The sequence below is a fragment of the Narcine bancroftii genome, chromosome 12 (assembly GCF_036971445.1).
Source record: "Narcine bancroftii isolate sNarBan1 chromosome 12, sNarBan1.hap1, whole genome shotgun sequence".
In the NCBI taxonomy this organism is placed as follows: Eukaryota; Metazoa; Chordata; class Chondrichthyes; order Torpediniformes; family Narcinidae; genus Narcine; species Narcine bancroftii.
Genome location: NC_091480.1, coordinates 5,985,861 through 6,013,194, shown reverse-complemented (window position 1 = coordinate 6,013,194; position 27,334 = coordinate 5,985,861). Strand labels below are relative to the sequence as shown.

General features: G+C 49.2%; 1 protein-coding gene across 3 annotated transcripts in view; it reads right to left on the bottom strand.

Moving 5' to 3' along the window:
• Positions 1-27,015, bottom strand: part of vwa3a (von Willebrand factor A domain containing 3A) — a 49,446-nt gene extending 22,431 nt beyond the window's left edge. Inside the window, exons 1-17 of one of the 3 annotated variants that reach the window (XM_069905627.1) lie at positions 26,835-27,015; positions 20,178-20,275; positions 17,640-17,748; positions 15,429-15,532; positions 15,098-15,175; positions 12,597-12,651; positions 11,435-11,536; positions 9,835-9,941; positions 7,432-7,557; positions 5,129-5,237; positions 4,098-4,163; positions 3,518-3,643; positions 2,170-2,308; positions 1,612-1,715; positions 1,069-1,149; positions 797-891; positions 438-557 (exon numbers count right to left, since the gene is read on the bottom strand). In XM_069905627.1, the coding sequence (XP_069761728.1) occupies positions 438-557; positions 797-891; positions 1,069-1,149; positions 1,612-1,715; positions 2,170-2,308; positions 3,518-3,643; positions 4,098-4,163; positions 5,129-5,237; positions 7,432-7,557; positions 9,835-9,941; positions 11,435-11,536; positions 12,597-12,651; positions 15,098-15,175; positions 15,429-15,532; positions 17,640-17,748; positions 20,178-20,242 (1,586 nt within the window). In that variant the 5' untranslated portion in view covers positions 20,243-20,275; positions 26,835-27,015. Of the gene's footprint in view, positions 1-437; positions 558-796; positions 892-1,068; positions 1,150-1,611; positions 1,716-2,169; positions 2,309-3,517; positions 3,644-4,097; positions 4,164-5,128; positions 5,238-7,431; positions 7,558-9,834; positions 9,942-11,434; positions 11,537-12,596; positions 12,652-15,097; positions 15,176-15,428; positions 15,533-17,639; positions 17,749-19,432; positions 19,584-20,177; positions 20,276-20,397; positions 20,912-26,834 lie in introns of those variants that run through there. The other 2 variants (XM_069905628.1, XM_069905629.1) reach the window with 2 other exon arrangements.
• Between the last annotated feature and the right edge of the window lie 319 nt (positions 27,016-27,334).

Genomic DNA, 27,334 nt, shown 5'->3' with positions numbered 1-27,334 from the left:
GGAGGGGGTGAGAGAGGGGGAAATGGAGAAGGAAAAGGGAGAAAGAGAAGGGAGGTGAGGAGTGAGGGGGTAGGGTGAGAAAGGGGATGGGGAGTTAAGGGGTGAGGGGGAAGAGTGGGAATGGAAAAGGAGGGGAGAGGGAGGGAAAAGGAGGGGAGAGGGAGGGAAAAGGAGAAGGGGAGGGAGGGAGGGAGAGAGGGGTGAGGGGATGAGGGGAAGTGGTGGAAGAGGGAATGGGAAAGGGGAGGGAGGGGAGAGAGGAAGTGGCAGAGGGAGGGGTAGACAGCAGATGTGGTGAAAGGAATGGGAGGGGGAGGAAAGCTGAGAGAAGGGTAGGAGCAGTGGGCTCTAAAGTGGGTGGGCTCTGCGAGGAGGGTGGATACGTGGCATAAAGGGGATGGATTCTGTGGGCGGAGAGGTGGAAGAGGGTCACTCACGCTAGGACGTTGAAGCTCTCCTTGTCAGCCAGCTGTTGTTCCAGCAACATCCGCAGGGCATGTTGCAGACGGACGAGGTTCCGGGAGTTGTCGAGCGAGAGGTCCAACACTACCATCACCCTGCAGTGGTACATATCACAGTGACATCGTCACACAGCACCCGACCCACCCTCCGGTACCATGGGGAACCAGGGTCAGCACCTTAGGGTCATCGTGGTTAGCACCCCAGGATAACTGGGATCAGCATCCCAAGGTCCCCACCCTAGGGTCATTGGGGCCAGCATCCAGGATCACGTCCTCAGGTCACCACCTCAGGGTCACTAAGATCACGTCCCAGGGTCATGGGGTTAAGCACTGACCTCTTTTCACAAAGGGTACCCCATATCCTCCTGCCTCTTGTGGACAACCATTGGATTCTGTGTTCAAACCTCCTCACAGCTCGAGCCAGGCACCTCTGGGGCAAGCATAGAGTCAGTGGTAAGTTGGGGAGTGTCAGAATGAGAGGGGGGGGGGGAAGGAAGTGACCGGAGAGGTGAAGGAGCAGAGGGGTGAGAAAGATTGGGGAGGGGTGGGGTGAGGGGAGGGTCTCATCTGATTCTCGTAGACCTGGGGAGGGTGAGGGTGGTCTCACCTGATACTTGTAGAGCTGGGGAGGGTCCACGTGCAGATTCCTCACCGTCCTATCATGCCACTCCATCTGCATCATGGCTCTCTGAGATCCAGACACAGCCGTTAACCTCCTGCCTCACCCGTTAATGTCCCCTCCCTGTTAATGTCCACCATCCCGTTCACCCACCCGTTAACGTCCACCTCTCCATTCACCCCACCCGTCAACCCCTCCCCGTCAACCCCTCCCCGTTCACCCACCCGTCAACCCCTCCCCGTTCACCCACCCGTCAACCCCTCCCCGTTCACCCACCCGTCAACCCCTCCCCGTTCACCCACCCGTCAACCCCTCCCCGTTCACCCACCCGTCAACCCCTCCCCGTTCACCCACCCGTCAACCCCTCCCCGTTCACCCACCCGTCAACCCCTCCCCGTTCACCCACCCGTCAACCCCTCCCCGTTCACCCACCCGTCAACCCCTCCCCGTTCACCCACCCGTCAACCCCTCCCCGTTCACCCACCCGTTAACGCAGGGGCATTCTGGAAGGTGCTGGAAGGTTGGGCCTACCTGGTGCAGGGTAGAGGTCACGGTCTTGTTAAGGACGGCAACGAAGCCCTCCCGGGGGGCGAAGGCGTTTGGGGCCAAGAACTGGTACAGCCCCAACCTCCGGGCTGCAGGGCAGAGAGGGTCAGTGCACAGCAGGATCCCACACAAGCATGGGGGGGGGGGGCGAGGTAGGGATCATGAGAAGAATGTGGGGAGGTCACCAAGGTTTTATAGTGGTTACTAGGTAGGGTTATAAGGGGAAGGGTCTTGAGGGCGGCAGCGAGGAGACCCAAGTCAGGAGGGTCAGAGGTCACAGAGAGGGTCAGAGGTCACAGAGAGGGTCAGAGGTCACAGAGAGGGTCAGTCAGTGGGATGGGAGACACATGAAGGGTTACAGGTCATGATGAGGTTTACAGGTCGCAGAGAGGGTCATGGGGAGAGTCACAGGTCATGGGCAGGGCCAGTCAGCAGGAGTCATGGGTAGGGACAGAGGCCGTAGCAGGGTCATGGGAGGGTCAGAGGTCATGCCAGGATCCATCAGGGAGGAAGGCGGCGACGGGAGCTGGGAATCCTCAGCACCTCTCAGTCCGTTCTCTTTCAGCCACTGCTCTGAAGTTCTGGGGAGGAAGCTGGGGGTCTCGATAGACAGTGGACCCTCGTGGTTGGGTGACCGGGGTAGCAACTGAGCAGGTGGCATTCCAGCAATTTCCATTGACACCTGGTCCCAACAGAGAAAAGGGTCAAACATTCCTCACCCTGTATCCTATCCGCACCCCCCCACAACCCCTGTCCCCCTCTCATTCATCCTGGGTTTACGAGCCTGACCCCATACGGATCTACACTTCCCCACAACCCCTGTCCCCCTCTCATTCATCCTGGGTTTACGAGCCTGACCCCATACGGATCTACACTTCCCCACAACCCCTCTCCCCCTAACCCCCATCCTGGGTTCATGAACCCTGACCACATACACACCCACACTCACTCCCCCACAACCCCCCTCCCCTTCACCCTGGGTTTATGACTCTAACCCTATACCCATCCACACTCCTCCACAATCCCCCTCCCCTTCACCCCGGGTTCACAAACCCTGACCCCCACTCCATCTCAGACAGAGACCCTCCACTCTCCTGCTTTGAATGCAGAATCAGGGAGGTTGTTCCAGATTTGTGTAATGCCTTGGTGTGACCACTCCTAAATATTTAAAAGGTTTAAATTTAGACATACAACACAGTAACAGGCCCATGAACCATGCTGCCCAATTACACCCAATTAACCTGCTCTCCCAGTACATTTTGAAGGGCAGGAGGAAACCAGAGACCCCGGGGGAAAACCCACACAAACACGGGGGGATCATACAAATTCCTTACAGACAGCACAGGGTTCAAATCCTGGTCACTAGTGCTGTATCAGTGTCACACTAACCACCCCACCAAATTCTGACGGAACTGGACCGTTTCAAAGCAGAAAGAATGTTCTGGATGTCAGAGAAGTCAGGACAATGGGTCACGGTCTCAGAAGGTGGGGAAAGCAATTTTGTACTGAGATGAGGAGAACCATCTTCACTTGAAGAGCTGTGAACGTGGGGAACTCCCTGGCACAGAACGCTGTGATCCAACTGGTGAAGGGGGTTGGTCACGTGATCAGCTACAGTCATGTTGAGAGGTGGAACAGGACAGAAGAACAGAGTGGTCTTCTGCTCCCTGCCCCGAGAGTGGAGTGACCAGGATAGTTCAGTTCTCTAGGAAGCAGAGGGATGGTATCTGTGCATAGACTGATGCCTGGAATGGCAGGAGACACACAGACCCAAGCTTGTGTTGGGTGGTGATGCAGGCCCAAAAGGCCAAATGGCTTCCTCATCCTCTCCAGCCCATGTTCCTCACACCACCCCCTCTCCCCACCCCTCCCCAATTCCTGGCTTCCTCACCTTTTCCAGAAGGTTCTGCACAGCGTCTCCGACCAGCCCCTGCCTCAGCTCTGCCGTTCTCTCCAACACGTCGGCCGCACGCTGCATCTCTCCAGCCAAGGCATCAAGGTCACTGCCCCAACAGGCCTGTGGGAGGAGACTGGTCACTACACTGACCTATGATCCTGAGGCTTGCTGGAGGGGACTGGCCACTACCATGACCCTTCACCCCTCATTCCGTTGGTTGGGAACTATCACTACACTAACCCCGACCCCAAGGCCTGTGGGATGGGAATGGTTACTATGTTACCCCTTCCCTCACCAAAAAAAGCCAGAAGGGACTGGTCACTATGTGACCCCTCACTCCTCACCCCCAACCTGAGGCCAGCCGGACAGGACCAGTTACTACCCTGACCCCCACCCCAAGGCCTGTTGGACCTCTCCCCCACACCTCTCCTCCTATGGAGGCTGCCTGACTTATCCCAGGTCTCCAGGAGGGTATCTAGTTGCCGAGGTACCCATTGGCCTGGAAATGCCCTTGGCAACAGCTTCGGAAGTGGGGATTGGAAGCATGTGGAAAGGATGTGGAAAGCACGAGTACCTGAGTCTGGCTGCTGTAGCAGTGGTAGGACCCTCCTGTGGTCTCTGCCAGGGATCGCAGCAACTCCTGGGGACAGGGAAGGATAGTCACCATTAACCAGAGCCGCTGTTAACAAGTCACCATTAACTAGAGTTGCCGTTAACCATCGCCACCGTTAATCAGAGGCACAATTAAACAGCCACTGTTAACTAGTCTCTGTTAACCAGTCACCATTAACCTTTCACCCTTAACCCATGCCCTCTGGTTTGTATCTCATTGCCCCCTCAGTGGAAAAAGCTGATCTATATTTACTCTGTCTATCTCCCTCAATTTTAAATCCCTCTATCAAATCTCCCCTCATTCTACAGCCCAGGGAATAAAGCCCTAACCTGTTTAACCTTTCCCTGTAACCCAGTTCCTGAAGTCCAGGCAACATCCTAGAAAATCTTCTCTGCACTCTTCTATCTTACAGATATCTTTCCTGTAGTTCAGTGACCACAATACTCCAAATTACATCCCAACTCCTATGGAGGCCAATATGGAAGAAGTTCTCTTTACAACCCTATCCACCTGTGACGCCACTTTTCCAGGTCCCTCTGTTCTACTGCATTCCTCAGTGACCGACTGTTCACCATGTACCTCCTTTCCTGGTTTGTCCTTCCAAACTGCAACACCTCACACTTGTCTGCATTAACCTCCATCTGCCATTTTTCAGCCCATTTTTCCAGCTGGTCTAGATCCCTCTGCAAGCTTTGAAAGCCTTCCTCACCATCCACAGCACCTCCAATCTTTGCTCTATAAAGGACACTGTTCGACCTGCTGAGTTTCTCCAGCATCGTGGGCACTTGGTGACATGTGAACACTGAAAGATCCACATGTTGATTTGGCCCCATCTCCCAGTGGATTCCTTCTGCAGATGTTCCTTGGCTCATTGGTGGAGGGAAAGCCCGGGTGGTGGGGGTGGGGTGTACAGGTTCCCACTCCCACCCCATCACCCCAGAGAGCCCAGGGTTTACCCTCCCGCTCTGATAGCTGCGCGTCAGTGCCCTCACCTGGGTCATGTGACTGCTGAGGTCGTAAGCGACAGCTTGGATGGGCAGCTGCCTTCCCAGCAGGCACTGCTGCATGTAGTCCCACAGAATCTCGGTAGGCTGGTCTGGGCTGCAAGAGAGGAGCTGCATTTGTATGGCGCCTTTCGCATCCTTTCATGTTCCTTTTCCCAAAGCTGTCGACCGTCGGTGGGCTGGATTGGATGTGGAAAGCTAAGAGGGGAGGGAGGGGCAGTGGGCAGCAGGTGATGCCACTGCCTCACAGCCCCAGAGACCCCGGTTCGACCTTGACCTGGCACGGTCAGTGTGGAGTTTGCACATCCTACCTGTGACTCCATGGGTTCCCCCGGGTGCTCCAGTTTTCTCCCACGTTCCAAAGACATACAGAATCGGGGGATTAAATTAAAGTACATGGAAATGCTGGAGGAACACAGCCGGTCTTTACAGCAACTATAAACAGCCAAGATATGTCGCTGATGTTTCGGGGCTGAGCCCTTCTTCGGGGAGTGAGCCCCCAGAAGCAGGAATTCAGACAGCCCTGGCTGGGGGAGGAACCCAGACCAACAACAGGTGTTCATTGGATAAGATAAGGGGAGAGGTTAGAATTTATCATGTCTGTGAAAAAGGAGACAGGTCTGGTTTTTAGACAGGCCATGTAACGGCACCATCAACAAAATTTGCCACTACTCGGCCAGTCTAAAAAGGGAAGTTCAGGAATTTTGAGTTAATTCCTGCCCCATGATTTATCCTGCAGGATCCCGACTACTTTTCGGGGGAAGCCTGGAGTCTAAACTGCACCACAAAGCTCACCTTGTGAATCCAACGCCCAGCTGATGACTCAGGCCATGTTGCTCCACAAAAAAGCCCCGAGACTAACGCACAAAGGAACTTAAGGGATGGAGTGTAAACCACCACAAGGTGAGCAATTATGTTAATAGATGTTAAATTTTTCTGTCATTACTGTCTAAAAAAAAACACTAGGGGAGAGACAGAGATGGGGGAAGGTGCTGGGGGAAGAAGAGGGGTTTGGGGATGGGGGGGGGGTTAATCAAAAGCCAGAGAAGTTGCTGTTGATGCCACCCAGTTGGAGGATGAGGTGTTGTTCCTCCAATATTTGGGAGGTTTCAGTTTAGCTGTACCCACAGCTCCTCTCTCATCAACAATTCAGGCCTCAAACAGTCCTTTCAAGTGAAGCCACACTTCATTTGTGAGTCTGAATGAGTTATGTACTGCATCTGGTCTTCCCTTTGTAGCATTTTCTACACTGGAGTGACTGGGAGATTGTTTTGCCAAGTCCGTGCGAGTTATCTTCTGCATCCGGAGCTCCCTTTGTGGCCTTCTCTACATCGGGAGACGGCGCAGACTGGGAGATTACTTCACTGAGCACCTTTGCTCAGTGTCTGGGACCTCCCAGTGTCCAACTTCAATGCTGCACCCACTCCCATACTCATGTCTGTCCATAGCCTTGTGTACTATCCCACCAAGATAACCCATAAACTGAAGGAACAACGCTTGATTTTCCATCTCTCCAACTGGATGGCATTAACATTCACTTCTCTGCTCACCTGCTCTCCCCCATCCTTGTCTTCTTTCCTTCAACTCTCATCTCCCTTCCCTCTCCATTCACGGAGCCATCCCTTCTCCCCATTTGCTGATGTGCCCTTCCTACCTTATCCACCCATTACCTCCTGCCTGTTGGTCTGTACTCCTCCCCACCAACACATTTTGTTCAGACGCCAGCTGACGTTTTGCTTGAACCTTGATAAAGGCTGAAGGCCGAAGCGTTGATTCTGTGTCTTTATCTTTGCTACATAAAGACAAATGTTTGACCTGCTGAGTTTCTCCAGCGTCGTGTTTTCACTCTCCTGACAACTCTAGCCTTCAATTCTTGGTGAAATCTTTTTGCTCCCTTTCCAGCTCAATTAATCCAGAAGAGGCAGATCGTGCAAACACCACAGAGACAGTTCACCTACCACACCTGGGTCTTTGGGGCAGAGGCCCTTTCCACTACAAGTCTGTGTCAAAAATGCAGCAGTTTTTGCTTAGCAAGATCCCATCAGTACTGGTAACAGAAGATGGATTTAGCAATGGTTGGTTCAGTTAGGAATGGGGCCTACTCCTCCATCCTCGGACCTGACATGACAGTTTCCTGGCCAACGAGTGATCCGCTCCCACCTCTCATGGTGCAGCACTCCCCAGGTCTCAGCCTGACCATGCACTCTCCTGGCTGGAGTGGGACTCAAACCAGGGTCGGTAACAATCAGAACCTTCCAGAATCAAGAAGGCATGGCCAGGTATCTCCTCACCACGTCCCCAGGATGATCAGCAGCGAGTCCAGGTGTCTCACTCTCAACACTCTATTCAGAGCCTTCAGCAGGTTGCAGCTTCCACTGGGCGGGAGAGCCTGAACCCACTCGTGGGCTTCATCTAGCCTGCAAAGTACAGGGCAGGTGTGAGACTGGCAAGGTATCAGCTCTGATATATCAGCCACAATGCATCTTAGATAATGTATCCATGATAACACTGAACAATGAAGATTTTGCTTCCTGATCACTTTTGGGTGTATTTTATGGATTTTGGGCTGCTGATCGTGAAAATCACCTTAAAAAATTCTTGTCACAGACCATTTTTTAGATATAACACATTTTTGTGATTTCCTGACATATTTTAACTTGACTTCAAGGAAACAAAACCTTGAGGGAGGAGTCACGTGATGGAGTAGTGGCTGGGAGGAGAATACCAGCCCTCTCCAGAAAAGAAGGAAAAAAAGTGAAAAAGCAAAGCCCCAGACACACAAACCACAACAAATAAAAAATTAAGGTGTGGAGAAAATGGCACCTAAAAAGGAAAAGCCAAAAACAACGGGAAGAAGAATGAAAGACGCCGGAAGAGAAAGGTGAAGGCCTTATCTGCACGAAAAAGCAGGGACCCGCCGTGGAAAGAGGAGCCCGCTCCCCGAGGTTAGTGGAGACCCCGCAGGGTCATGACCCACCGACCGCGGGACTTCAAAAATGGCTCACGGAGCCAAACAGGGGTGCACAACTGCGCATGACAAAGACAACATCGACAAGAGGGGGGACCAGCTGTGGAGTGAAACTCCACAGCACGAACAGCTGAGAGAGGCCCGACAGCAGGGCTCCCAGCTGGAAGATAAAGGAAACAACTGGAACAGGAGGGGTGAGAAAGAAAAAAGGAAGCAAGAGACACAACAGATAACCAGCCCAGAAGAAGAGGACCAACATCAAGAAACCATGAAAAAAAATACCCAACAAACTGAGACAAGCAGCTCAACAAGAAAGTCAGAAGAGACACAAATACAAGGAAGAGAAATAGAAGACACAAACCCAAGAGCAGACACAGAAGAAGAAGAAGAAGACCAAGCTCTGCACAGAGGAATAGGAGGTAAAATGAATGGACAAATGAAAGCATTAAAAGAATGGCTGACACTAGAATTTATTGAAATGAAAAGTACAGAAGAAAAAGTGAGTAGAATAGAACTGGTCATAACAGATGGAGGGAAAGGATTAGAAAATGTGGAAGAACGTGTAATGGCGGTAGAAATGGGAGTGAATGACTTAAAAAGAAAATTGGAAGAAAGTGACAAAAAAGTTAAAGAAACACAAGAGTTGTTAGCTCAGAAGATGGATATAATGGAAAACTATAGTAGGCGAAACAATATAAAGATAGTGGGCCTTAAGGAAGATGAAGAAGGCAAAGATATGAAAGAATTTATAAAAGAATGGATCCCAAAAGACCTTGGAATGCCAGAAATGCAGGAAGGAATGGAAATAGAAAGGGCACAAAGAACATTAGCCCTGAAACCACAGTCACAACAAAAACCAAGATCTGTTTTAGTAAAATTCCTGAGATACACAACAAGAGAAAATATATTGGAGAAAGCAATGAATAAAATTAGAGAAGAAAAAAAACCACTGGAATACAAAGGTCAAAAAAAAATTTTCTACCCAGACATAAGTTTTGAGCTCCTAAAGAAGAGGAAGGGGTTTAACGCAGCAAACAAAACCTTGAAGTGCAACATGTCACTGAAAATTCATTTTCTGCATTTGTACTTGGACGTCTTCCCCACTGATCTTGGTGTCGTCAGTGACGAACACGGTGAAAAGTTTCACCCGGACATTGCAACCATGGAAATATGAGATCAGGGCAACTGGAATCCATCAGTGCCGGCCGACTATTGTTAGACACTGACACAAGAGGCATCAGATGCTAAATACAAACAAAATTCAGTGACAAAGCATTTTTAGGTCAGTTGAACTAACATAAGGTGATACAAGGAATCTGAAATGCTCTTTGTGTTCAGTTTGAAGTTGTCTATCATAATCCCCAATTTATTTTCAGGAAGCGAACCATTTAAAAATATCTGTTGTCCAGTGTAATGCACAAGCCTTAATCAGCTGTAATCTATCAGCCTTGATGCATCCCTTGGCTCTGCTTGTGCTGTGATGCATCAGTGTGACCGTCCACAATGAGTCACAGAACCCAGAAAGGGGCCTTTCAGCCCATCATCTTTGCTGACCATCAAACACCCATTTACACTCATCCCATTTTATTTCCCCCGTTTTCTCCACCCACCCCCCGCATTTTCTCCTCACCTATACATGCGGAGCGGCTTATAGCAGCCAATCCCACCCTGCATTTCGGTCTGTGGTCGAGACAAGTGAGAGCAGTCGATCTGAGTTCAGGCTTACGTGTGAATGTTGATGTCCCGCGCAGTCTCCCAGAGGGGACTGACGTCGCTCCCAAAGGCCAGCAGGAGTAGCTGCCTGGTGAGGCACAGCTGTTCATCCAATAGCGCCTGTTAATCACAACACAAGGTCAGCCAATCGCTGCAGCTGTGAGGGGGGCACGGTTGGCGGAGGGGGCGGGTTGATTAGTCTAGCAGCTAATGCAGCGTTATTACAGTGCCAATGACCCGGGTTTGAATTCGGCGCTGTCTGTAAGGAGTTTGTACATTCTTCCCATGTCTGCCTGGGTTTTCCCTGGGGCTCAGGGTTCCTCCCACCCTTCAAAATGTCCCAGGGGTTGTGCGTTAATTGGTCACATGGGCTCACTGGGCCAGCGGAGTCTCTTACTCTGTGCTGTGGATTGGGTGTCAGAGAAAGGGATCGAGGTGGGGTTAATTACGTTTAAACGACATTCAGGTGGGTACATGGACAGGAACGGTTTAGAGCAGTGGCTTTCAAACTTTTTCTTACCACTCACATGCCACCTTGAGCAATCCCTTACTAATCACAGAGCACCGATGGCATCGGGATTGCTTCAAAAGTTTGAAAACCACTAGAGGGATATGGGCCAGACGCAAGGAAATGGGAGTGGCTCAGGCAGTTTGGTTGGCACGGGCAAAATGGGCTGAAGGGCCTGTTTCTGTGCTATACATCCCTGGTTCTAAAAACCAAAGACCAGGAACTAACTGTGTAATAGTCCCAGTATTTACTAAATTCAAATGTTAAAACCAGATCTGATGAAAGGTTGTTGATAAGCACTGCCTGACCTGCTGAGTGGTTCTAGAACTTTCTATTCTACTACGTGAATTTGTTAAGAGGCAGTGGTAGTTGGGAAACAATGACACGATACTGGAGCAGCGTTGGGGCTGGGTGTGCCTGTAACAGTTAAAAAGCATTCAGATGCAGAAAGGTTGTTCCCCGTGGAGGGAGAGTCTAGGACCAGAGGACAACTTCAGGATTGAAGGGTGTCCACTTAGAACAGAGATGCAGAGGGATTTCTTCAGCCAGAGGGAGGTGAATCTGTGGAATGTATTGCTATAGGCGGTTGTGGAGGCTGGGTCACTGGATGTATTTAAGGGTCTTGATCAGCCAGGGCAATGGTTATGGGGAGAAGGCCAGGCAGTGGGATTGAGTGGGAAAATGGATCAGCTCACAATTGAATGGTGGGGCAGACTCATTGGACTGAATGGCCTCTTTCTGCTCTGTTGTCTTATGGTCTTAAAGACAGGTAAGCAGATGGGGAAGGATTAGAGCAGACGTTGTCAGCGTGGGCCACAGGACATTTAAAGGGGGACCACAGATCAAAATCATAAAATATTTTTTATACAGTTGGTAGGAGAGAAGTGTGGAAGAAACCAAAACTTGACAGCTTCACAGGGAAGGGGCTCAAAAAACTCTGAACAGGGTCCTAAGGGGGCCATAGCTGAAGAATGGCTGTGAATGGCTGGGTTAGAGGGACACAGGGTGAATGCAAGGCTATGGGACTGAATGGAGAAGAAGGGCCATAGGGTCCATTTTCCTGCTGTAAAACTTGATGACTCCATCCTTGAGGTGGAACACTGACCAGCAGAGCTTCCTGCAGTGCCCGCTGTCGGCCAAGGCTGCAGTTTGCGTCAGAGCAGTCGATCAGCACTCCCAGGCGCACGCCCTTCACCTGCCCGAACACCTGAAGAGGCAGAGGAAGCAGGTTACAACAGGGACACAGCTGACCAGCACTCTCAGGTGCATCCGAGCAGCTGACCAGCACTCCCAGGTGCTTATTCCACCTGCCCAAACATGCAGAGGCAGCAGGTTACAACAGGAACCACAGACAACACCAATTCCATCAGAAACAGACAAAACCCTGGGATGCGATTCCCAGAGAGAGGATGAAAGAATCCCATGAAACTGACCCAGAAACTTTCCCGCTGAGAGCACTTCTACGGCGAGTACTGTGTGCTCTACAGTGAGAAGCAGAACCTGTGTTCCTGCAGAGCCCAGCCCCTTCCTGACACCCCATTCTCATCTCCCTTTATCACCGTGGGAACAACTGCTGTTTCATGTCATCACCTTGCTGCAGAAGTTACTGCAAAACATTTCTGTTGATTTGTTCATCTCTGTGATCTTCCTCAGTTCCTGGATTGGGTGTCAGAGAAAGGGATCGAGGTGGGGTTAATTACGTTGAAACGACATTCAGGTGGGTACATGGACAGGAACGGTTTAGAGCAGTGGCTTTCAAACTTTTTCTTACCACTCACATGCCACCTTGAGCAATCCCTTACTAATCACAGAGCACCGATGGCATCGGGATTGCTTCAAAAGTTTGAAAACCACTAGAGGGATATGGGCCAGACGCAAGCAAATGGGAGTGGCTCAGGCAGCTTGGGTGGCACGGGCAAAATGGGCTGAAGGGCCTGTTTCTGTGCTATACATCCCTGGTTCTAAAAACCAAAGACCAGGAACTAACTGTGTAATAGTCCCAGTATTTACTAAACAGTAAGTCCAGCTCCTTTTGTTCTCAATCAGGAGTTCAGAGATGAAGAGTTTGTTTCAGGGAGTGGACACTCCCAAGATGATCAATCTTCCCACAGGGGTACCCGGCCAGAATCGTCACTTCCCCCCAGGAGGCCCTTCGTTACGGGGAACAGCAGCAAGTAAACCACTATGGAGCAAATGCTCCTGTGACAGAACTAGCACCACACAAAGGGCAGAAGGGCCTCCTCTGTACTCAGTTACAAAGCACTGACCTTCCTGCTCCCTGCCTTGAGCCATTGTATCCGTTCCTGGTAGACGCCGATCATTCTGGAATATGAAATACATGTCATATCAGTGTCCTCGGAAAGGAAGGTTAATAGGCGGAGCTGTTCCCATCCCCTCTCATCTCCTCCCTCTTACCCCTCCCATCAGTATACACCCATCACCTGCTAGCCCGTACCCCTCAAGCAGGCTCAAGCCTGTAGCATCGACAGAATTCAGCTGCCTGACCTGGTGAACTCCTCCCGCACTTTGGTGCACGTTACGCACAGGAGCAGTCACTTGGGGAAGGAGGGATGTTTTCTTCAGCCAGGGAAACATGGAAGTCTGCAGATGCCGTGATTGTAGCAAAGACACAGAACTGTTGGAGGAGCTCGGCCGGTCTCGTCGCACCAATAGGAGGTGTGAAATATAGTGTTCACAATCACTACTCCGGAGACAAAGTCTTCGAGAACAGGTTCAGCTTTATTTCGGGTCTGCAGAGCTGGGTGTCTCTCAGTCCAAAGACATACAAAGACATACCGGAGATCCAGAATCATGACTCTTTTGTACCGTCCCGCACTCAACATCACCCCACCTTCATTTAGTCTCTTCCAATCGGAATTTCAATACCTTATAACATTCCCTTTTCCCTTCCATCCCTGCAGATACCACACAGTCCCTCCCTCATCATACATCACATGTTATGTTAATTAGGCAGTCCCATCCTTATGGGCGTCTAAGTTAATATTCATATCTTTATTAAGCAAGCACAATGGTGACTATGGGGTACCCTAGGTCACTGTGCCAGTCCAAACCAAATTCCTTCATCCTTGAGGTTTCTGATAAGAAAGGGGCCCACTAGTTAGTGCTGTCTATTTTCAAGCTCTAATCTACATATTTTGCATTCCCTCACCCTTCGATAGAGCAATGCTAGTTTAATCATCTTCAGCCATTTTTCACAGGAGGTAACGACATTTCGGGTCTGAGCCTTTCCTCAAGGTGGAAGCAAAAAGCAGGTGCCTGAACAAAGCTGGGGATATAAATCTCCGATGAGGCCCCACATGGAGTACTGGGCAAATTCTGGTCACCCCAGTACAAAAAGGATGTGGAGGCTTTGCAAAGGGTGCACAAGGGGTTTCCCTGGGTGTTTCACCAGCCTTCAGGCCCCTGTCTGCTTTTTGCTTCCACCTTGAGGACGGTTCATGCCCCAAACGTCGGTAATATATTTTTACCTCCTCTGGATAGTGCGAGCCTGGCTAAGTTCCTCCAACATTTACTACGTGTTTCTACTACAATCACAGCTTCTGCAGACTTTCATGCTTTCATTGTTTTTAATCAGGATGTTGCCTGGATTGGAGGGTACAATCCATGGGGAGAGGTTGGACAAATTCCAGTTGTTTTCTCTGGAGTGTCGGAGACCTAGGGGAAGTTTATAAAATTGTGAGAGACATTGAAAGGCTGGGCAGTGGGGGGAGCTGCAGATGGAACCCTTGGAAGGGAGGGAGATTTGATCCACGACCTGCAGGGTTTGGGAGGAGCTGTGAGGCCTTAGCTGTCCCACAGTCCCTGTGGGATGGCTCTGATCGGAGGGCGGGGCTGATCCAGTGTCCCCGCACTCAAGTCTTCCAGGGAAGAATCTGTGCTTAGCCAATGGAGTGAGGGGGGTGGGGGGAGGTGGAGACGCTGAGACTCTGACACAAACCCTTTCACCCTGCATTGCAATGACCACTCTGCTTCCTGAACGTGGTTGTGAAGGAGGCAGAATCCCACCAGGAAAACTCTACAGGCAAATTGTGTAGATACTCTGCAGGTTGAGCAACTTCTGCAGGGAGAGGAGAGAGTACAGTCACCTCTAATCATCTTTCGATACCCTTTATCAGGCTAATCTTCCTCGCCACTCTCGGACCTTTCCTCCTCTGCTGTGACTGACCTCTCACCACCTACCCCAGTTCTCCTGGACCCAGCAGTCCAATTCCCCTCCCCCAGTCTCACCCACCTCCTCCCGCAGCAGCTTCGGACAGCACACAAAGGACTGTGGGTAGTTCTGCTACCTCACAACATCAGAGGGCTGGGATCCATCCCAATCTCTTGGGGGAATCTGGGGGTGGGGAAGTGGGGAGCCTCTGGGGGGGGATGTGGGGAGCCTCTGGGGGGGATGTGGGGAGCCTCTGGGGGGGGATGTGGGGAGCCTCTGGGGGGGGATGTGGGGAGCCTCTGGGGGGGGATGTGGGGAGCCTCTGGGGGGGATGTGGGGAGCCTCTGGGGGGGATGTGGGGAGCCTCTGGGGGGGATGTGGGGAGCCTCTGGGGGGGATGTGGGGAACCTCTGGGGGGGATGTGGGGAGCCTCTGGGGGGGATGTGGGGAGCCTCTGGGGGGGATGTGGGGAGCCTCTGGGGGGGATGTGGAATTATAGAGAAATATGTAAGGCGGGGATGATGGTTCTGTCCAGCATAGACATAATGGGCTGAATGGCCTCAGTGCTGTTATGGGTCTGGGAGAAGAGTGACTCACTTGCGGACTCTGGATTCAAAACTCTCGACGAGGTCCAGGTTGAGCTGCAGAACATTGAGCTCACTCTCAGCCTGGTTCCTGAAATGGGGGAAGAGTTAAGTTAGGAAGGGAATGAGGAGATTGCCGGGGAACAGAGCATTAGGAAGAGAAGGGGATGAGGAGATTGCCGGGGAACGGGGCGTTATGAAGAGAAGGGGACGGGGAGATTCCTGGGAGACAGGCGTTAGGAAGGAAAGGAATGAGGAGATTCCTGGGGAACGGGGCGTTAGGAAGAGAAAGCAGATGAGGAGATTCCCGGGGAACACGGCATCTCTGTTGGAATTGGACTTACGTTAGAATCCTGGCTTGAGTAAGAAGATCGGGCAGTGTCAACCTCTGACACTGCAGGCTGTATCTGGCCAGCCACTCCTCGGCAGTCTGGGTTCCTGCCGTTTCCTGTGGGCGAGAGAACTCCCATTGGAGAGGTCACAGGACGAGGTGGGAGCTCCTGAGCTGGCTCTCTGCAGCACTGCCACTGGTGCGGACCCTCAGAGAGCAGGGAGCAGAGACACAGTGCTTCCGTGGTTCAAGTGCCCAGTCCAACAGCCATCAACTCCGAACAGGCTTTAAACAGCCTGTAAAGGAGCCAACAGTGCTTTTATTTAAAGTCCCATGACTGCAGGGCTGGGCCCAAGATGGCAGTTGCAGAATCTGGGAAAGCAGAGGATTGGTGCAGGGACCCCCAATACCTTACCACCCCCTCAATTTGAGGAGAAACAGAGGAAAAATCCATGGGACTGTAACCATGGTGGCGAACAAGTGAAGGATTCTGCAGCTGCAGGACCCACACAGATTGCGGGCTATTGGTGACTCGAGGTGAGGAACCTACGCAAGCCGTGGACCGCTGGAGACTGGCTGAAGGGGCACCAGGTATCAGAACTGGGATGTGAGAGAGCACCTGGGCCACTGATCATGTAGAAGGTTGGGATCTGGAGCTCAGGATGTCGATGGTTTGAACTGGACTTGATGGTTATGGGGGCTGTTGGGGTGAATTGGTGAGTCTGGGAGGGAAACTCCTTCTCTTTCTCTGACCTCAAGAGGCACCTCAGGCAATTTCTGTCGAGGGTGAATCTGTGCCTTACAGCAGGCAAAAGGTAATTTCATGTAATATGACTCACTTTTTATTACATGACAATAAAGAAATCCTGAAGCTTGGCTGCAACTGGCCAACACACAGAAGGTAGGTTCTGTGGTGGTGGGACCAATGGGAGGGCTTACGATGAGCCAGTATTGCCACAATGGGCTGAAGGGTCTTCTTCATACTTGTGGGATATTGTGAATGTCATTTCCAGATGTTTACTCTAGCACATCAGAGGCCGAGTGGAGACCTGATAGATTTGTAGAATTCTCAAAGGCATTGATGACGTCAGAACATTTCCCCAGAGTAAAAGTGTTACACGCTAGACCAGCCATTCTCAACATTTTTTTCAGCTATGGCCCCCCCCCCCATCCCCCTGAGGTCTCTGCTCAAAGTTCATGGGCCCCCTTCTTGGGTCAAGGTTTGGTTTCTTCCATACTTCTCCCCTACCGACTACATAAAAAAGAGAAAGACATTTACACTGTGTGAGGTGAAAACAGTGTGGCGGATTGCGCCACTTAATTCTCGAACCATCGTTCGGAGGTTCGGGCTCGCGCGGGAGCAGGTGCCTGGCACATGATGGGTTGGAAGCAGAACTGGTAGCGCAAGGCTGGTCGGTTACTTTTCCTTTAAGTCGGCAGGTCAACTCACGTTTTCGACCATGGATAACGACATTTGAATTGAACGATTGAATTATCAAACTTCATGTTTGAACCGAATTGTTAAATAATTAAAATCTGTTTTTGTAGAACCTACAAATGACTACACCACGCTTTTACTTAAATGTGAGGTGGCTCCCGCAGTAGACGTCAAGAATGGCTGCACTAGAGGACACATACTCAGGGGAAGGGGAAAATAAAGTTTGAGGGGGATTTATGGGGCAAATATTTAACTGAGAGGTCAGAGGGTGGCCTGGAACGGGCTACCAGGTGTGGTGGTGGAAGCAGACACGATAGAGGTGTTTAAGAGGTTTCTAGACAGCCCTGTGACTCTGCAGGGAGTGGAGGGACAAGGATTTTGTGCAATAGTTCACAGGCATCATGTCCAGCATGGAGATTTGGGCTGAAGAACATGGTTCTGTGCTGTACCGCTCCATCTTGGAGTCACAGCTCCAAATTGGGTTGAATACCAGGTATGGCCAAGTCCATCGCTCCCTGGGTTCCAGACCCTTCACAGAGCAGATTTAATCCTGTTAAGCTGAAGTTTGAAGACACAGAACAACTTGATCTGAAAACTGGAAAAGTCCGAAGAATGAACAGTTTCTATGCTTTTACCTCCTGACCAGACCCCAATCATAAGCCCCTCCCTCCCCCTCCTGGGATGGGGCAGGGGGACGGAGACACCTCCCTCAGGCTGGGATTCCATTCCCTAAAATTCATCACAAAACTTTCTGATGCCCCTCACCCTGCCAGGTCCTCAACATACCAACAGTTTGCTCGTTTGATTGATGTGTGTCACCAACAATCCATCATCTGGTTCCAGGCCAGATGTATCTGTGCTCTGCCACACCTTCCTCTTCTGCTGCCACTGGGGGCTGGAAGTGAAGCAAGAGCTGGTTAAAAAAAAAATCAGCCCCCTCCTCTGTCCAAAATCTATTCCAGATCTTTGAATGACACCTCCAGTTCCCATTTGAAGGGCCGAAGGGCCTCCCATTCATAGAACCGTAGAAATCTACAGCACACAAACAGGCCCTATGGCCCATATAGTCCATGCCAAACTCTTCCTTCTGCCTAGTCCTATCGACCTGCACCTGGACTGTAGCGCTCCATATTCCTCCCATCCACGGAGCTATCCAGCCTTCCCTTAAAAGTTGAAATTAAACCCATATCCACCACCCCTGCTGACAGCTTGTTCTGCACTCCCACCACTCTCAGCGTGAAACCTCCCCCTAATGTTCCCCCTACACCTTTCAGCCTTAACCCATGTTCTCTAGTTCTCATCTCACCCAAGCTCAGTGGCAGAAGTCTGCTTGCATTTACTCTGTCCATCCCCCTCATAATTTTAAATCTATTTCAAATCTCCCCTTGTCCTTCTACACTCCAGGGAATAAAGTCTTAACCTGTTTAACCTTTCCCTTTAACTCAGTTCCTGAAGTCCCAGCAACATCCTAGTAAATCTTCTCTGCCCTCTTCTATCTTATTGAATATCTTCTGCAGTTAGGTGGCCAAAACTGAAGGGCTTAATGCTTCCTGCTTGTCCAGGTTGCTGAATGGCCTCCCCAGTCCAAGGAGCTGTATGAGTACGGGGTACAGTTTTGGGCTCCTTATTTAAGAAAGGTTGTGCTGGCGTTGAAGAGGGTTCACGATGATTCCTGAGGGAAGGGATTAGCACATGAGGAAAGTTTGTCGGCTCTATGACTGGACTCTTTGGAGTTCAGAAGAATGAGGAGGGGTTGTCATACAAGGATTCTGAATGTTGAAAGGCCTGGACAGAGTAGATGGTGGGAGAGTCTAGTGCAAAATAGCACAAAGTGAAGATTGAAGGGCGTCCATTTAAAACAGATGTGAAGGAATTTCTTTAGCCAGAGTGGTGAGCCTCTGGAATTTGCTGCCGGACAGCAGTGGAGGCCAGGCTGTTGGGTGTATTTATGGCAGAGATCGATAGGTATCTGAATAATCAGGTTATGGGGAGAAGACAGAGAAGTGGGACTGAGTGGGAGAATGGATCAGTTCATGATGGAATGGCAGCACAGACTCAATGGGTCGAATGGCCTACTTCTGCTCAAAGATCTTATGGTGCCCAGTTATTTCTATGCACAAGTGGCTCCGGAGGATACTGGTTCCCGGTCCAGTCACTCCTGGGGAGATCTGTGTGGATGATATGAAAGCCAGAGAACAGACCAGCTCCCCTCAACATGGGTCTGTCCAGTGCCCAGAACAGTATGAGAGAAAGAGAAGCAAAGGAGAGTTCCTTTGGAGACACCAAGTGTCCTTTGATGTTTCGGGCCGGAACCTTTCACAATGGCCGGGGAGAGGGTGGAGAGGCTGGTGTGATTTTTCCATCTGCTGTCTCCTCCCAACGACACTAGTATAAATTATCACGATGTGCCAAGTCAGTAAAAAGGATAAAGGATGGATAAATAAATACTCGCAGTTGAATTATTGCAAAAAACATTCCGGTAGTATTTTATGTTTCACCACTCTTCAAAACACTGCAGCTTTTAAACCATCTGCAAAATGTTTCACTTAAAAGGAGCTGGAGTTCCAAGCATTGTTTACCTGTTGATGCTGCGTGACCTGCTGACCAAACACCACTTGCAAACTCCGAAGATTCGAAGCATTTCAAGTTGACAAAGAAGTTTCAGAATGTAAACACCTGTGGTATGTACACAAGGTGAGGCCAACTTTGCAGTACTTTGTAGTTTTCCTCACCTAACTGCAAGAAAGATATCCGTAAGATAGAAAAGTGCAGAAAAGATTTACTCGGATGTTGCCTGGACTTCAGGAACTGGGTTACAGGGAAAGGTTAAACAGGTTAGGACTTCATTCCCTGGAGTGTAGAATGAGGGGAGATTTGATAGAGGTATTTAAAATTGAGGGGTGTAGACAGAGTAAATGTAGGTCGGCTTTTTCCACTGAGGGTCAGTGAAATACAAACCAGAGGACATGGGTAAAGGGTGAAAGGGGAAACGTTTAGGGGGAACATGAGGGGGGAATTTTTCACACAGAGAGTAGTGGGAGTGTGGAACGAGCTGCCAGCTGAAGTCGTGAATACGGACTCGATTTTAATTTTTAAGAATTTGGACATGTACATGGATGGGAGGGGGTATGGAGGGCTATGGACTGGGTGCAGGTCAGTGGGACGAGGCAGAATAATAGTTTGGCAAAGGGTGGAAGGGCCTGTTTCTATGCTGTAATGTTCTTTGGTTCTTGGAGGCTCCACATTGGACCCCGAGTCCTACCTCTGAGACGAGCACCCCAAACGCATTAATGCACTGTTCTCTCTGCATTAAGTGGGACTTACACTTCGCCATGAAGGAACAGCTTGTTGGCCAGGATATCAGCCATGTTTCCCAGGTGTTGGCTCATTCTGGCTCCAGGACTTCCGACTCCAGGACCCACCTGCTCCACAGCAACAAATTATTTGCAGCAAACTGAACAATTCCCGCTCCACAAAGATAACATTAAACCATGTACAACTTTAACAGATTATTTTTCTATCTCACAAAACCCCATCACTTCACCTTTAACCTCAGTCAGGTATCTGACAGGTTCTGGACTCCCCAGGTACGCGCTGATTGACAGGTGCCGAGACCCAGACAGGCGGGCGATTGACAGGTGCCAGATCCCAGATGGGCTGTGATTGACAAATGCTGAGTCCCAGACTAGCGGATGATTTACAGGTACGGATTCCAGACGGAAATTGATCGCCCGGTGCTGGATCCCAGACGGGCGGGTGATTGACAAGTCCTGGACACCCCAGATGCACGCTTATTGACAGGAGTTGGGTCCCAGGTGGGTAAAGGTCATCAATGGAGCCTTCAGACGGTGACTGCAGCTCCCGACCAGCTCCGTCGGGGCTGTTTATCGGTTGCTATTGGAGATGGAAGAATTCTCTTTCCCACAAGTTGAATAAATCTCCCTTTAACCTCGACCTTAACATTAACAGGACGGAAGACAGAAATGGTGCATTTTAGTTATTGCAAAAAAAAAAGCACATGGTATCACTTTGCTGAAGTGAGATAGTGTGGTTTAGTCCAAAAGTTGCGTGAGTTGTGAAAGTTGTAACTTAGCAACGCCAGGATAATAGCAACTGGAGCCAGCCTATTGCAGAGCATTTCCTGGTGACCTTGCCAATCAGCCACGTGATGTTCTCTTCGTTAGCAATCCTTTCTTTCTCTGAAACGATTTTATTTACAAACCAACGAAACTAATTTTTAAGCACATTGATGTTATAACACGAGAGATGCAGGGCAGCACCTCGATCCGGGACGCTACGTGAATGCAGTCACCCAGATCCAGGCAGCAAGGCAGTCGGGAGCAAAGTAAAAACACAACGCTGGAGAAACTCGGCAGGTCAAACAGTACCCTTTATGTAGCAAAGATAAATATACAGATCCAACGTTTCGGGCTTGACCCTTCAACATGGAAGGCAGGCACCCTTTAATTCCTGGAATCATCCCAGTGAACCTCCTCTGAATCCTCTCCAACGTCAGCACATCTTTTCTTAATCGAGGTTCCCAAAATTGGGGGAATTACGAAATATCCCATGGACAAGCTAATTAAAGCCAATCAAGGAAAATTCCGAGTAATAATGAACCGAGGGTGCATGTGACAAATTAATTACACTGCCAGCATGTGTGACAATGCTCTGACCAAACAGCAGAGGGAGCTGCGAGCTAGCTGCTGAACTGGGTCTGCGGCCAGAGCCACAGGACTGAGTTGGGCTTGATTTATCCATTTTTAATTGTCCAAATAAATAAATCGGAACTTTGAGCAGCATCCTTATTGTCACAGTGCATTCATAACATCATTCTTTTTCCTGCAGGTGTGGTAGAATTATCACTTTTTTTGCACCAAGAACACGGTTTCGTCGGGTTGTACATGCAATCAGATTACAAATGTAACTTATTGGTAGTGGGAAAACTGTACTCAATGTACACATTTAAGCAAATAAAGAAATCTATACAAACAGATTGCAATATAAATTTAAAAAAAATCAAAGTGCAAAAGTAAGAGTTCTTAAATGGGCCCCTGCTTGAGTTTGTTGTTGAGGAGTCTGATGGTGGAGGGGGAGCAGCAGGTCCTGAACCTGGTGGTGCGAGTCTTGTGGCACCGATACCTCTTTCCTGATGGCAGCAGAGAGAACAGACCATGTCCTGGGTGGTGTGGATCCTTGATGATTGCTGCTGCTCTCCGACAGCAGCGTTCCCTGTAGATGTTCTGGATGGTGGGGAGGGTTTTGCCTGTGATGTCCTGGGCTGTGTCCACTACTGTTTGCAGGGCTCCACATTCAGGAGTATTGGTGTCCCCATACCAGACCGTGATGCAGTCGGCCAGTGTACTTTCCACCACATCTGTAGAATTTTGCCAGGGTTTCTGGGGTCATGCCAAACCTCTACAAACTCCTGAGGAAGTAGAGGAGCTGATGTGTTGGATCCAGGAAAGATCTTCCAAGATAGCAACTCCCAAAACCTTAAATTTGCTCACCCTCTCCATCTCTGATCCCCCAATGATCACTGGATTGTAAACCTCTGGTTTTCCCTTCCTAAAGTCAACAATCAGTTCCTTGATTTTGGTGTCATTGAGTGCAAGGTTGTTAGTACATCATTCAGCCAAGTTTTCAATCTCCCTCCTGTATACTGACTCATCACCCCTTTTATATAACCCACTACTGTGGTATGGTCAGCAAATTTGTAGCTGGTATCATACCCTACAAACAGATGGTGTCAAGGCTCTAAAGCGAGTAGAGCAAGGGGCTAAGAATGCAGTGCTAATAGAGAATGGGGAGATGTTAACTGATTGGTGTCTAGAGGTGAGGAAATCCAGGATCCAATTACACAGTGGAGTTGAGGCCCAGGTCTGGGAGTTGAAGGGGATGATGGTGTTAAATGGCGAACTGTAGTTGATAAAGAGCATCCTGATGTCTGCACCTTTGCCGCCCCCAGTCAGTGACAGCATCGCAGAGAGCACATTTTCTGCGGCTCAGTGGCTATGAGGAGAGAAACAAATTAAAGAATGTCTCCTGAAGAATGACTTTGAAAGGAAAATTATTTAATTAAAGTCGACGGGCAGGTCTATGAGAAACTCAGAAATGCTGAAGGAACTCAGTAGGCCTCATGGCGTCCATAGGAGGAAATAAGTATGTAATCAACGTTTCAGGCCAGAGCCCTTCTTCAATGTATGAGTGAAAAGCACACAGGCGTTTGAATTTAAAGGCTGGGAAGATGAGATGAAATAGGCAAAAGGTGTAATTGGATATGGATGGGACACAAACAGTTCCAACAAACAGTTGTTTGGGGCTCTGTGGAAGCAGAGCTGGGGAAAAAGGGAATGAGAGAGAGAGCTGGAGGAAAGGAGACAGGGAAAGATTGGAGGGGGAGGAGTTCCTCCATTGTAGGAACAACACCTCATATGCCATCTGGACACCCTCTAACTGGCATTAACATCGACCTCCGATTTCTGTTAGTCCAAGTCTGTTGGAGATTCAAGGATCTGAAGGGGCTATTGGTCAATTCTTGGAGTCATCCTCTCAACCAGAATGATGAAGACAGCATGGTTTTTTTAATATCTATTTTTGTAATTCTACTTAGAGGTAAGATTTTGGCTCACTGTCAAGTTTAATTTATTTAGTAGCTTTCCTGGAAAGCATCTTGAATGTTTCACATTAAATGTGCCAAATAAATGCAAGTTGTTGCTGATCATGTGACCAATTCACAGCTCAAAATGAGCAATGACTGTGGAGAGATGGTCTCTCTGCAGGTCTTTCTCTTGCAATGAAAGCAAAGATTTTTAACTGAAGAAAGCAGGCAGGTATCCCCACTCTCCTGTCAACACAGAGCTGCTTCACACAATATGGATGCAACTGTTGTGAGAGTGACTGAAACTTGCAGGTAGAAGCGATGGAGAGAAAAAGACTCAATTGACCTACAATCCCAGATACATTTTGAAAGGTGGGAGGAAACCCACACAGACGTGGGGAGAACATACAGGTTTGTATGTCCTTACAGACAGGGTGGAATTAAAATCCCACACTCGACCACTGGCGCTGTTAGTGTTGCATTAACCGTGCTGCATTGTTCTGGGGTCAAAGAGTGACACAACACTTAACAGGCCCTTCAGCTCAACTCATCCATGCTGACCAAGGTGGCATTATGGACTAGTACCATTTGCCTACATTTGGTCCACACCCTTCTGTAATAGCTTGGATCTCCCAGTGCCCACCCATTTCTACTTCAATTCCCTTGCTGACATGTCTGTCCACGGTCTCGTGCACTGCCAGACTGAGACCACCTGCAAATTGGAGGAACGACAGTTCATTCTCCATCTGGGCACTTTCCAACCAACACTTCCCGGTTGCCAGCCCCATCTATCCCTATGTCTCCTTTCCCCCAGCTCTGCAATCACAGAGCAAACCCCCCCCCCCCCCCAGTTCTATCCAATTAACACCTTTTGTCTGTCTGTCTGTACCCCTCCCCCCGCCCTTTCTTTCCTTTTCCCTTCAGGCATCTGCCTGCTTACTTATACCTTGAAGAAGGGCCCAGGCCAGCAGTTACCTATCTTCACCTCCTGTGGAGGCTGCGAGACCAGCTGACTTCCACCGGCATTTTGGTGTTTTTACTATAATCGCAGCATCTGCAGACTTTCATATTTCACTCCTTCCAAACCCTCCCTCTTCACACATCTGTCCAAATGTTTTCTGCATGTAATAATTGAATCTGCTTTCTACAGCTTCTTCATGGCTGGTCTCACAACACGCATGAGGGCTCCTGCTAAAGTCGCTCCCCTCTCACTCTGAACGTGCCCTCTAGTTCTGGAATCAACTAGCCTTTCGAAAGCACCTTTATCACTGAAGTCTGGGACAGGTGATGTTTGAAAGCGGGAGAGTTTGACTTAAGAGCGAGGCACACTAATGCCTGTGGTGTAGTTCCTGGGGCCTCTGGCATGCCACAACTTGAACTTCACTCCCCTTTCAGAACCCTTCACAAGACGTCCAAGAGATGTGTTCAGGGACCATCCTGAGGGTTGCCCACCCAGCTCTCTGGCCAGTGTGATGGTTTGAAAGAGAAATACAAAGGCTGCTGTCGGACTCTGGCTTTACCCTACCCTCAATTTAGTCTATGTGTCGTCTGAGTCCAGCGTGCTCGTTGAATGAAGTGATAGGAGAAGGTATTCGGTTCAACAATCAGTTTATTACACAGCACAAGAATAAAGCTTAACAGAGCTCTGGTTCAGTCGTTAGTTCATAGGTCACCTGCACAGTGAGCTATTCCCCAAGACTGACCTCTACTGTCCAGTCTCTACAGTTTATATAGCTCAACCTTATCATATAGAACAAAAGTTAGCTTTCTTTGCTAGATTTCTTGCATAAGATTTATCACAAGTCATTTCCTGCTCTGCAGATATCTGGGGTGTAGAGCTCCCATCTTAATCCTCAAGGCCAGAATATCCTGTTGTTTTGATCAGAAATGAGAATTGATTCATACCCCAGATATTTCTAATTATTTCTTTGTCCTCATTTGGCCATGTTCTTCTTACTCAACACCTCCTTCTGCCTTCTTACTGAGTTATTCCATTCTCTTTGTTTCTGACAGTCTCTGTCAGGATTCTCTTTGTTCTTGTCTGGCCATCGGCTTCTGTGCTCATCAACACCTCCTTTTGCCTTAACCTTCCTCCTAAATTGTTTCATACACATTCTCTCTTTTGTATTTTGGGAGCAGGCAATTCTTCTTTCTTTGGCTTGGCTTCGCGGACGAAGATTTATGGAGGGGGTAAATGTCCACGTCATCTGCAGGCTCGTTTGTGGCTGACAAGTCCGATGCGGGACAGGGAGACACGGTTGCAGCCTTTGCAGGGGAAAATTGGTGGGTTGGGGTTGGGTGTTGGGTTTTTCCTCCTTTGCCTTTTGTCAGTGAGGTGGGCTCTGCGGTCTTCTTCAAAGGAGGTTGCTGCCCGCCGAACTGTGAGGCGCCAAGATGCACAGTTTGAGGTGATATCAGCCCACTGGCGGGGGTCAATGTGGCAGGCACCAAGAGATTTCTTTAGGCAGTCCTTGTACCTCTTCTTTGGTGCACCTCTGTCTCGGTGGCCAAACCTACTGTAATCAGCCAACTTTGCTACATACTATGGCTGCCCCTTACTTACATTACTCTTTCCCTTCACCATGAGGTAAATATTAAATTGTTACATAGTACTGGATTCATGTATACAAAATGAATAGTATATCAGCATATATTCTATGATTAATTAACCCCTAGATTCCAACACCTGCCAATGACGGGATCTTGAGCAAACCGAATTGCCAGAGGAACAATACATCATATTCCCCCTGGACAGCCTTAAACCTAGCAGCATGAACATTGACGTCTAACTTTAGGTACCTCCCCCCACACCTGATTCCACTGTTCCCATCCTCTAACTTATTCCTGGACTTGCATCTTTCTCCCTCTCTCTTTTCTTCCCCATGGTCTCTCCCTCTACCTGTCTCTCCACCTTCCCCACTATGTCACCACCTATTCTATAAAGGGACCCAACTCAAACTGTTTAGATTTAAATTATTTGAATGGTGGGAGGAAACCTTCGCAGACATGGGGAGAATGTACAAACTCCTTACAGAGAGCATGGGATTCAAATCCCCGTCCTGGTTGCTGGCGCTGTAACAGCGTTACGCTAACTGTGCTGCCCATATTGACTGACCATTTACACTCATGGATGCTGTCTGACCTGCTGAGTTCCTCCAAGCAATTCTCTGCTTACTGAGAGTTTTTAAAGTTGGTTTGGGGATAGGCTAATCAGTGTATTTTCGGAGTAACTTGCGCACCACAGTCAACTTGCCATCAATGCCTTCATCCCGTCTGATTACATTGTCCACATCCAAGACATTTTCATAACTTGGACCTGCCATCGGCCCTCTCCAGACACTTAACTACATCAGCCCATTTAGAACATACTGTGTTCTTACCCTGTTGAGCTTCCATGATGTGCCAATAAGGGTAGGTGGCCAGCAGAAAGGTCATCGACTTGAAGTGTGAACATTTCCTTCTTTGCAGCAGTTAAAGGGAAGGCCTCAAACTGCAGGTGAGAGCATGTGAACATTTCCACTGCAATATGAAAAGGGGATGAGCAATTCCAGGAACCCAGCTAATATTCTTTAAAACCAAGTTACTTATTACAAGGTATACGGGATCTAAGCATAATATTCCAAAAGGAGGTGGAGATGTGAAGGATTTGAACTGTTGAAACTTTATTCATTTGGTATGTGATGATGCAGTGTTGCATTGTTATTTTTACATTGCATTAAGACAAACAGTTCCTTTCATAGACAATCATTTTATTTTGATAAACTTGCTCGATAACAAAAATACAAGTGAAGGAAAATTATGTTCTCTTTGTACAGACATATTAACAATGTTTCCTCTGCAATTGTTGAATTTAAAAACTGACGCAACCAATTATAAAACA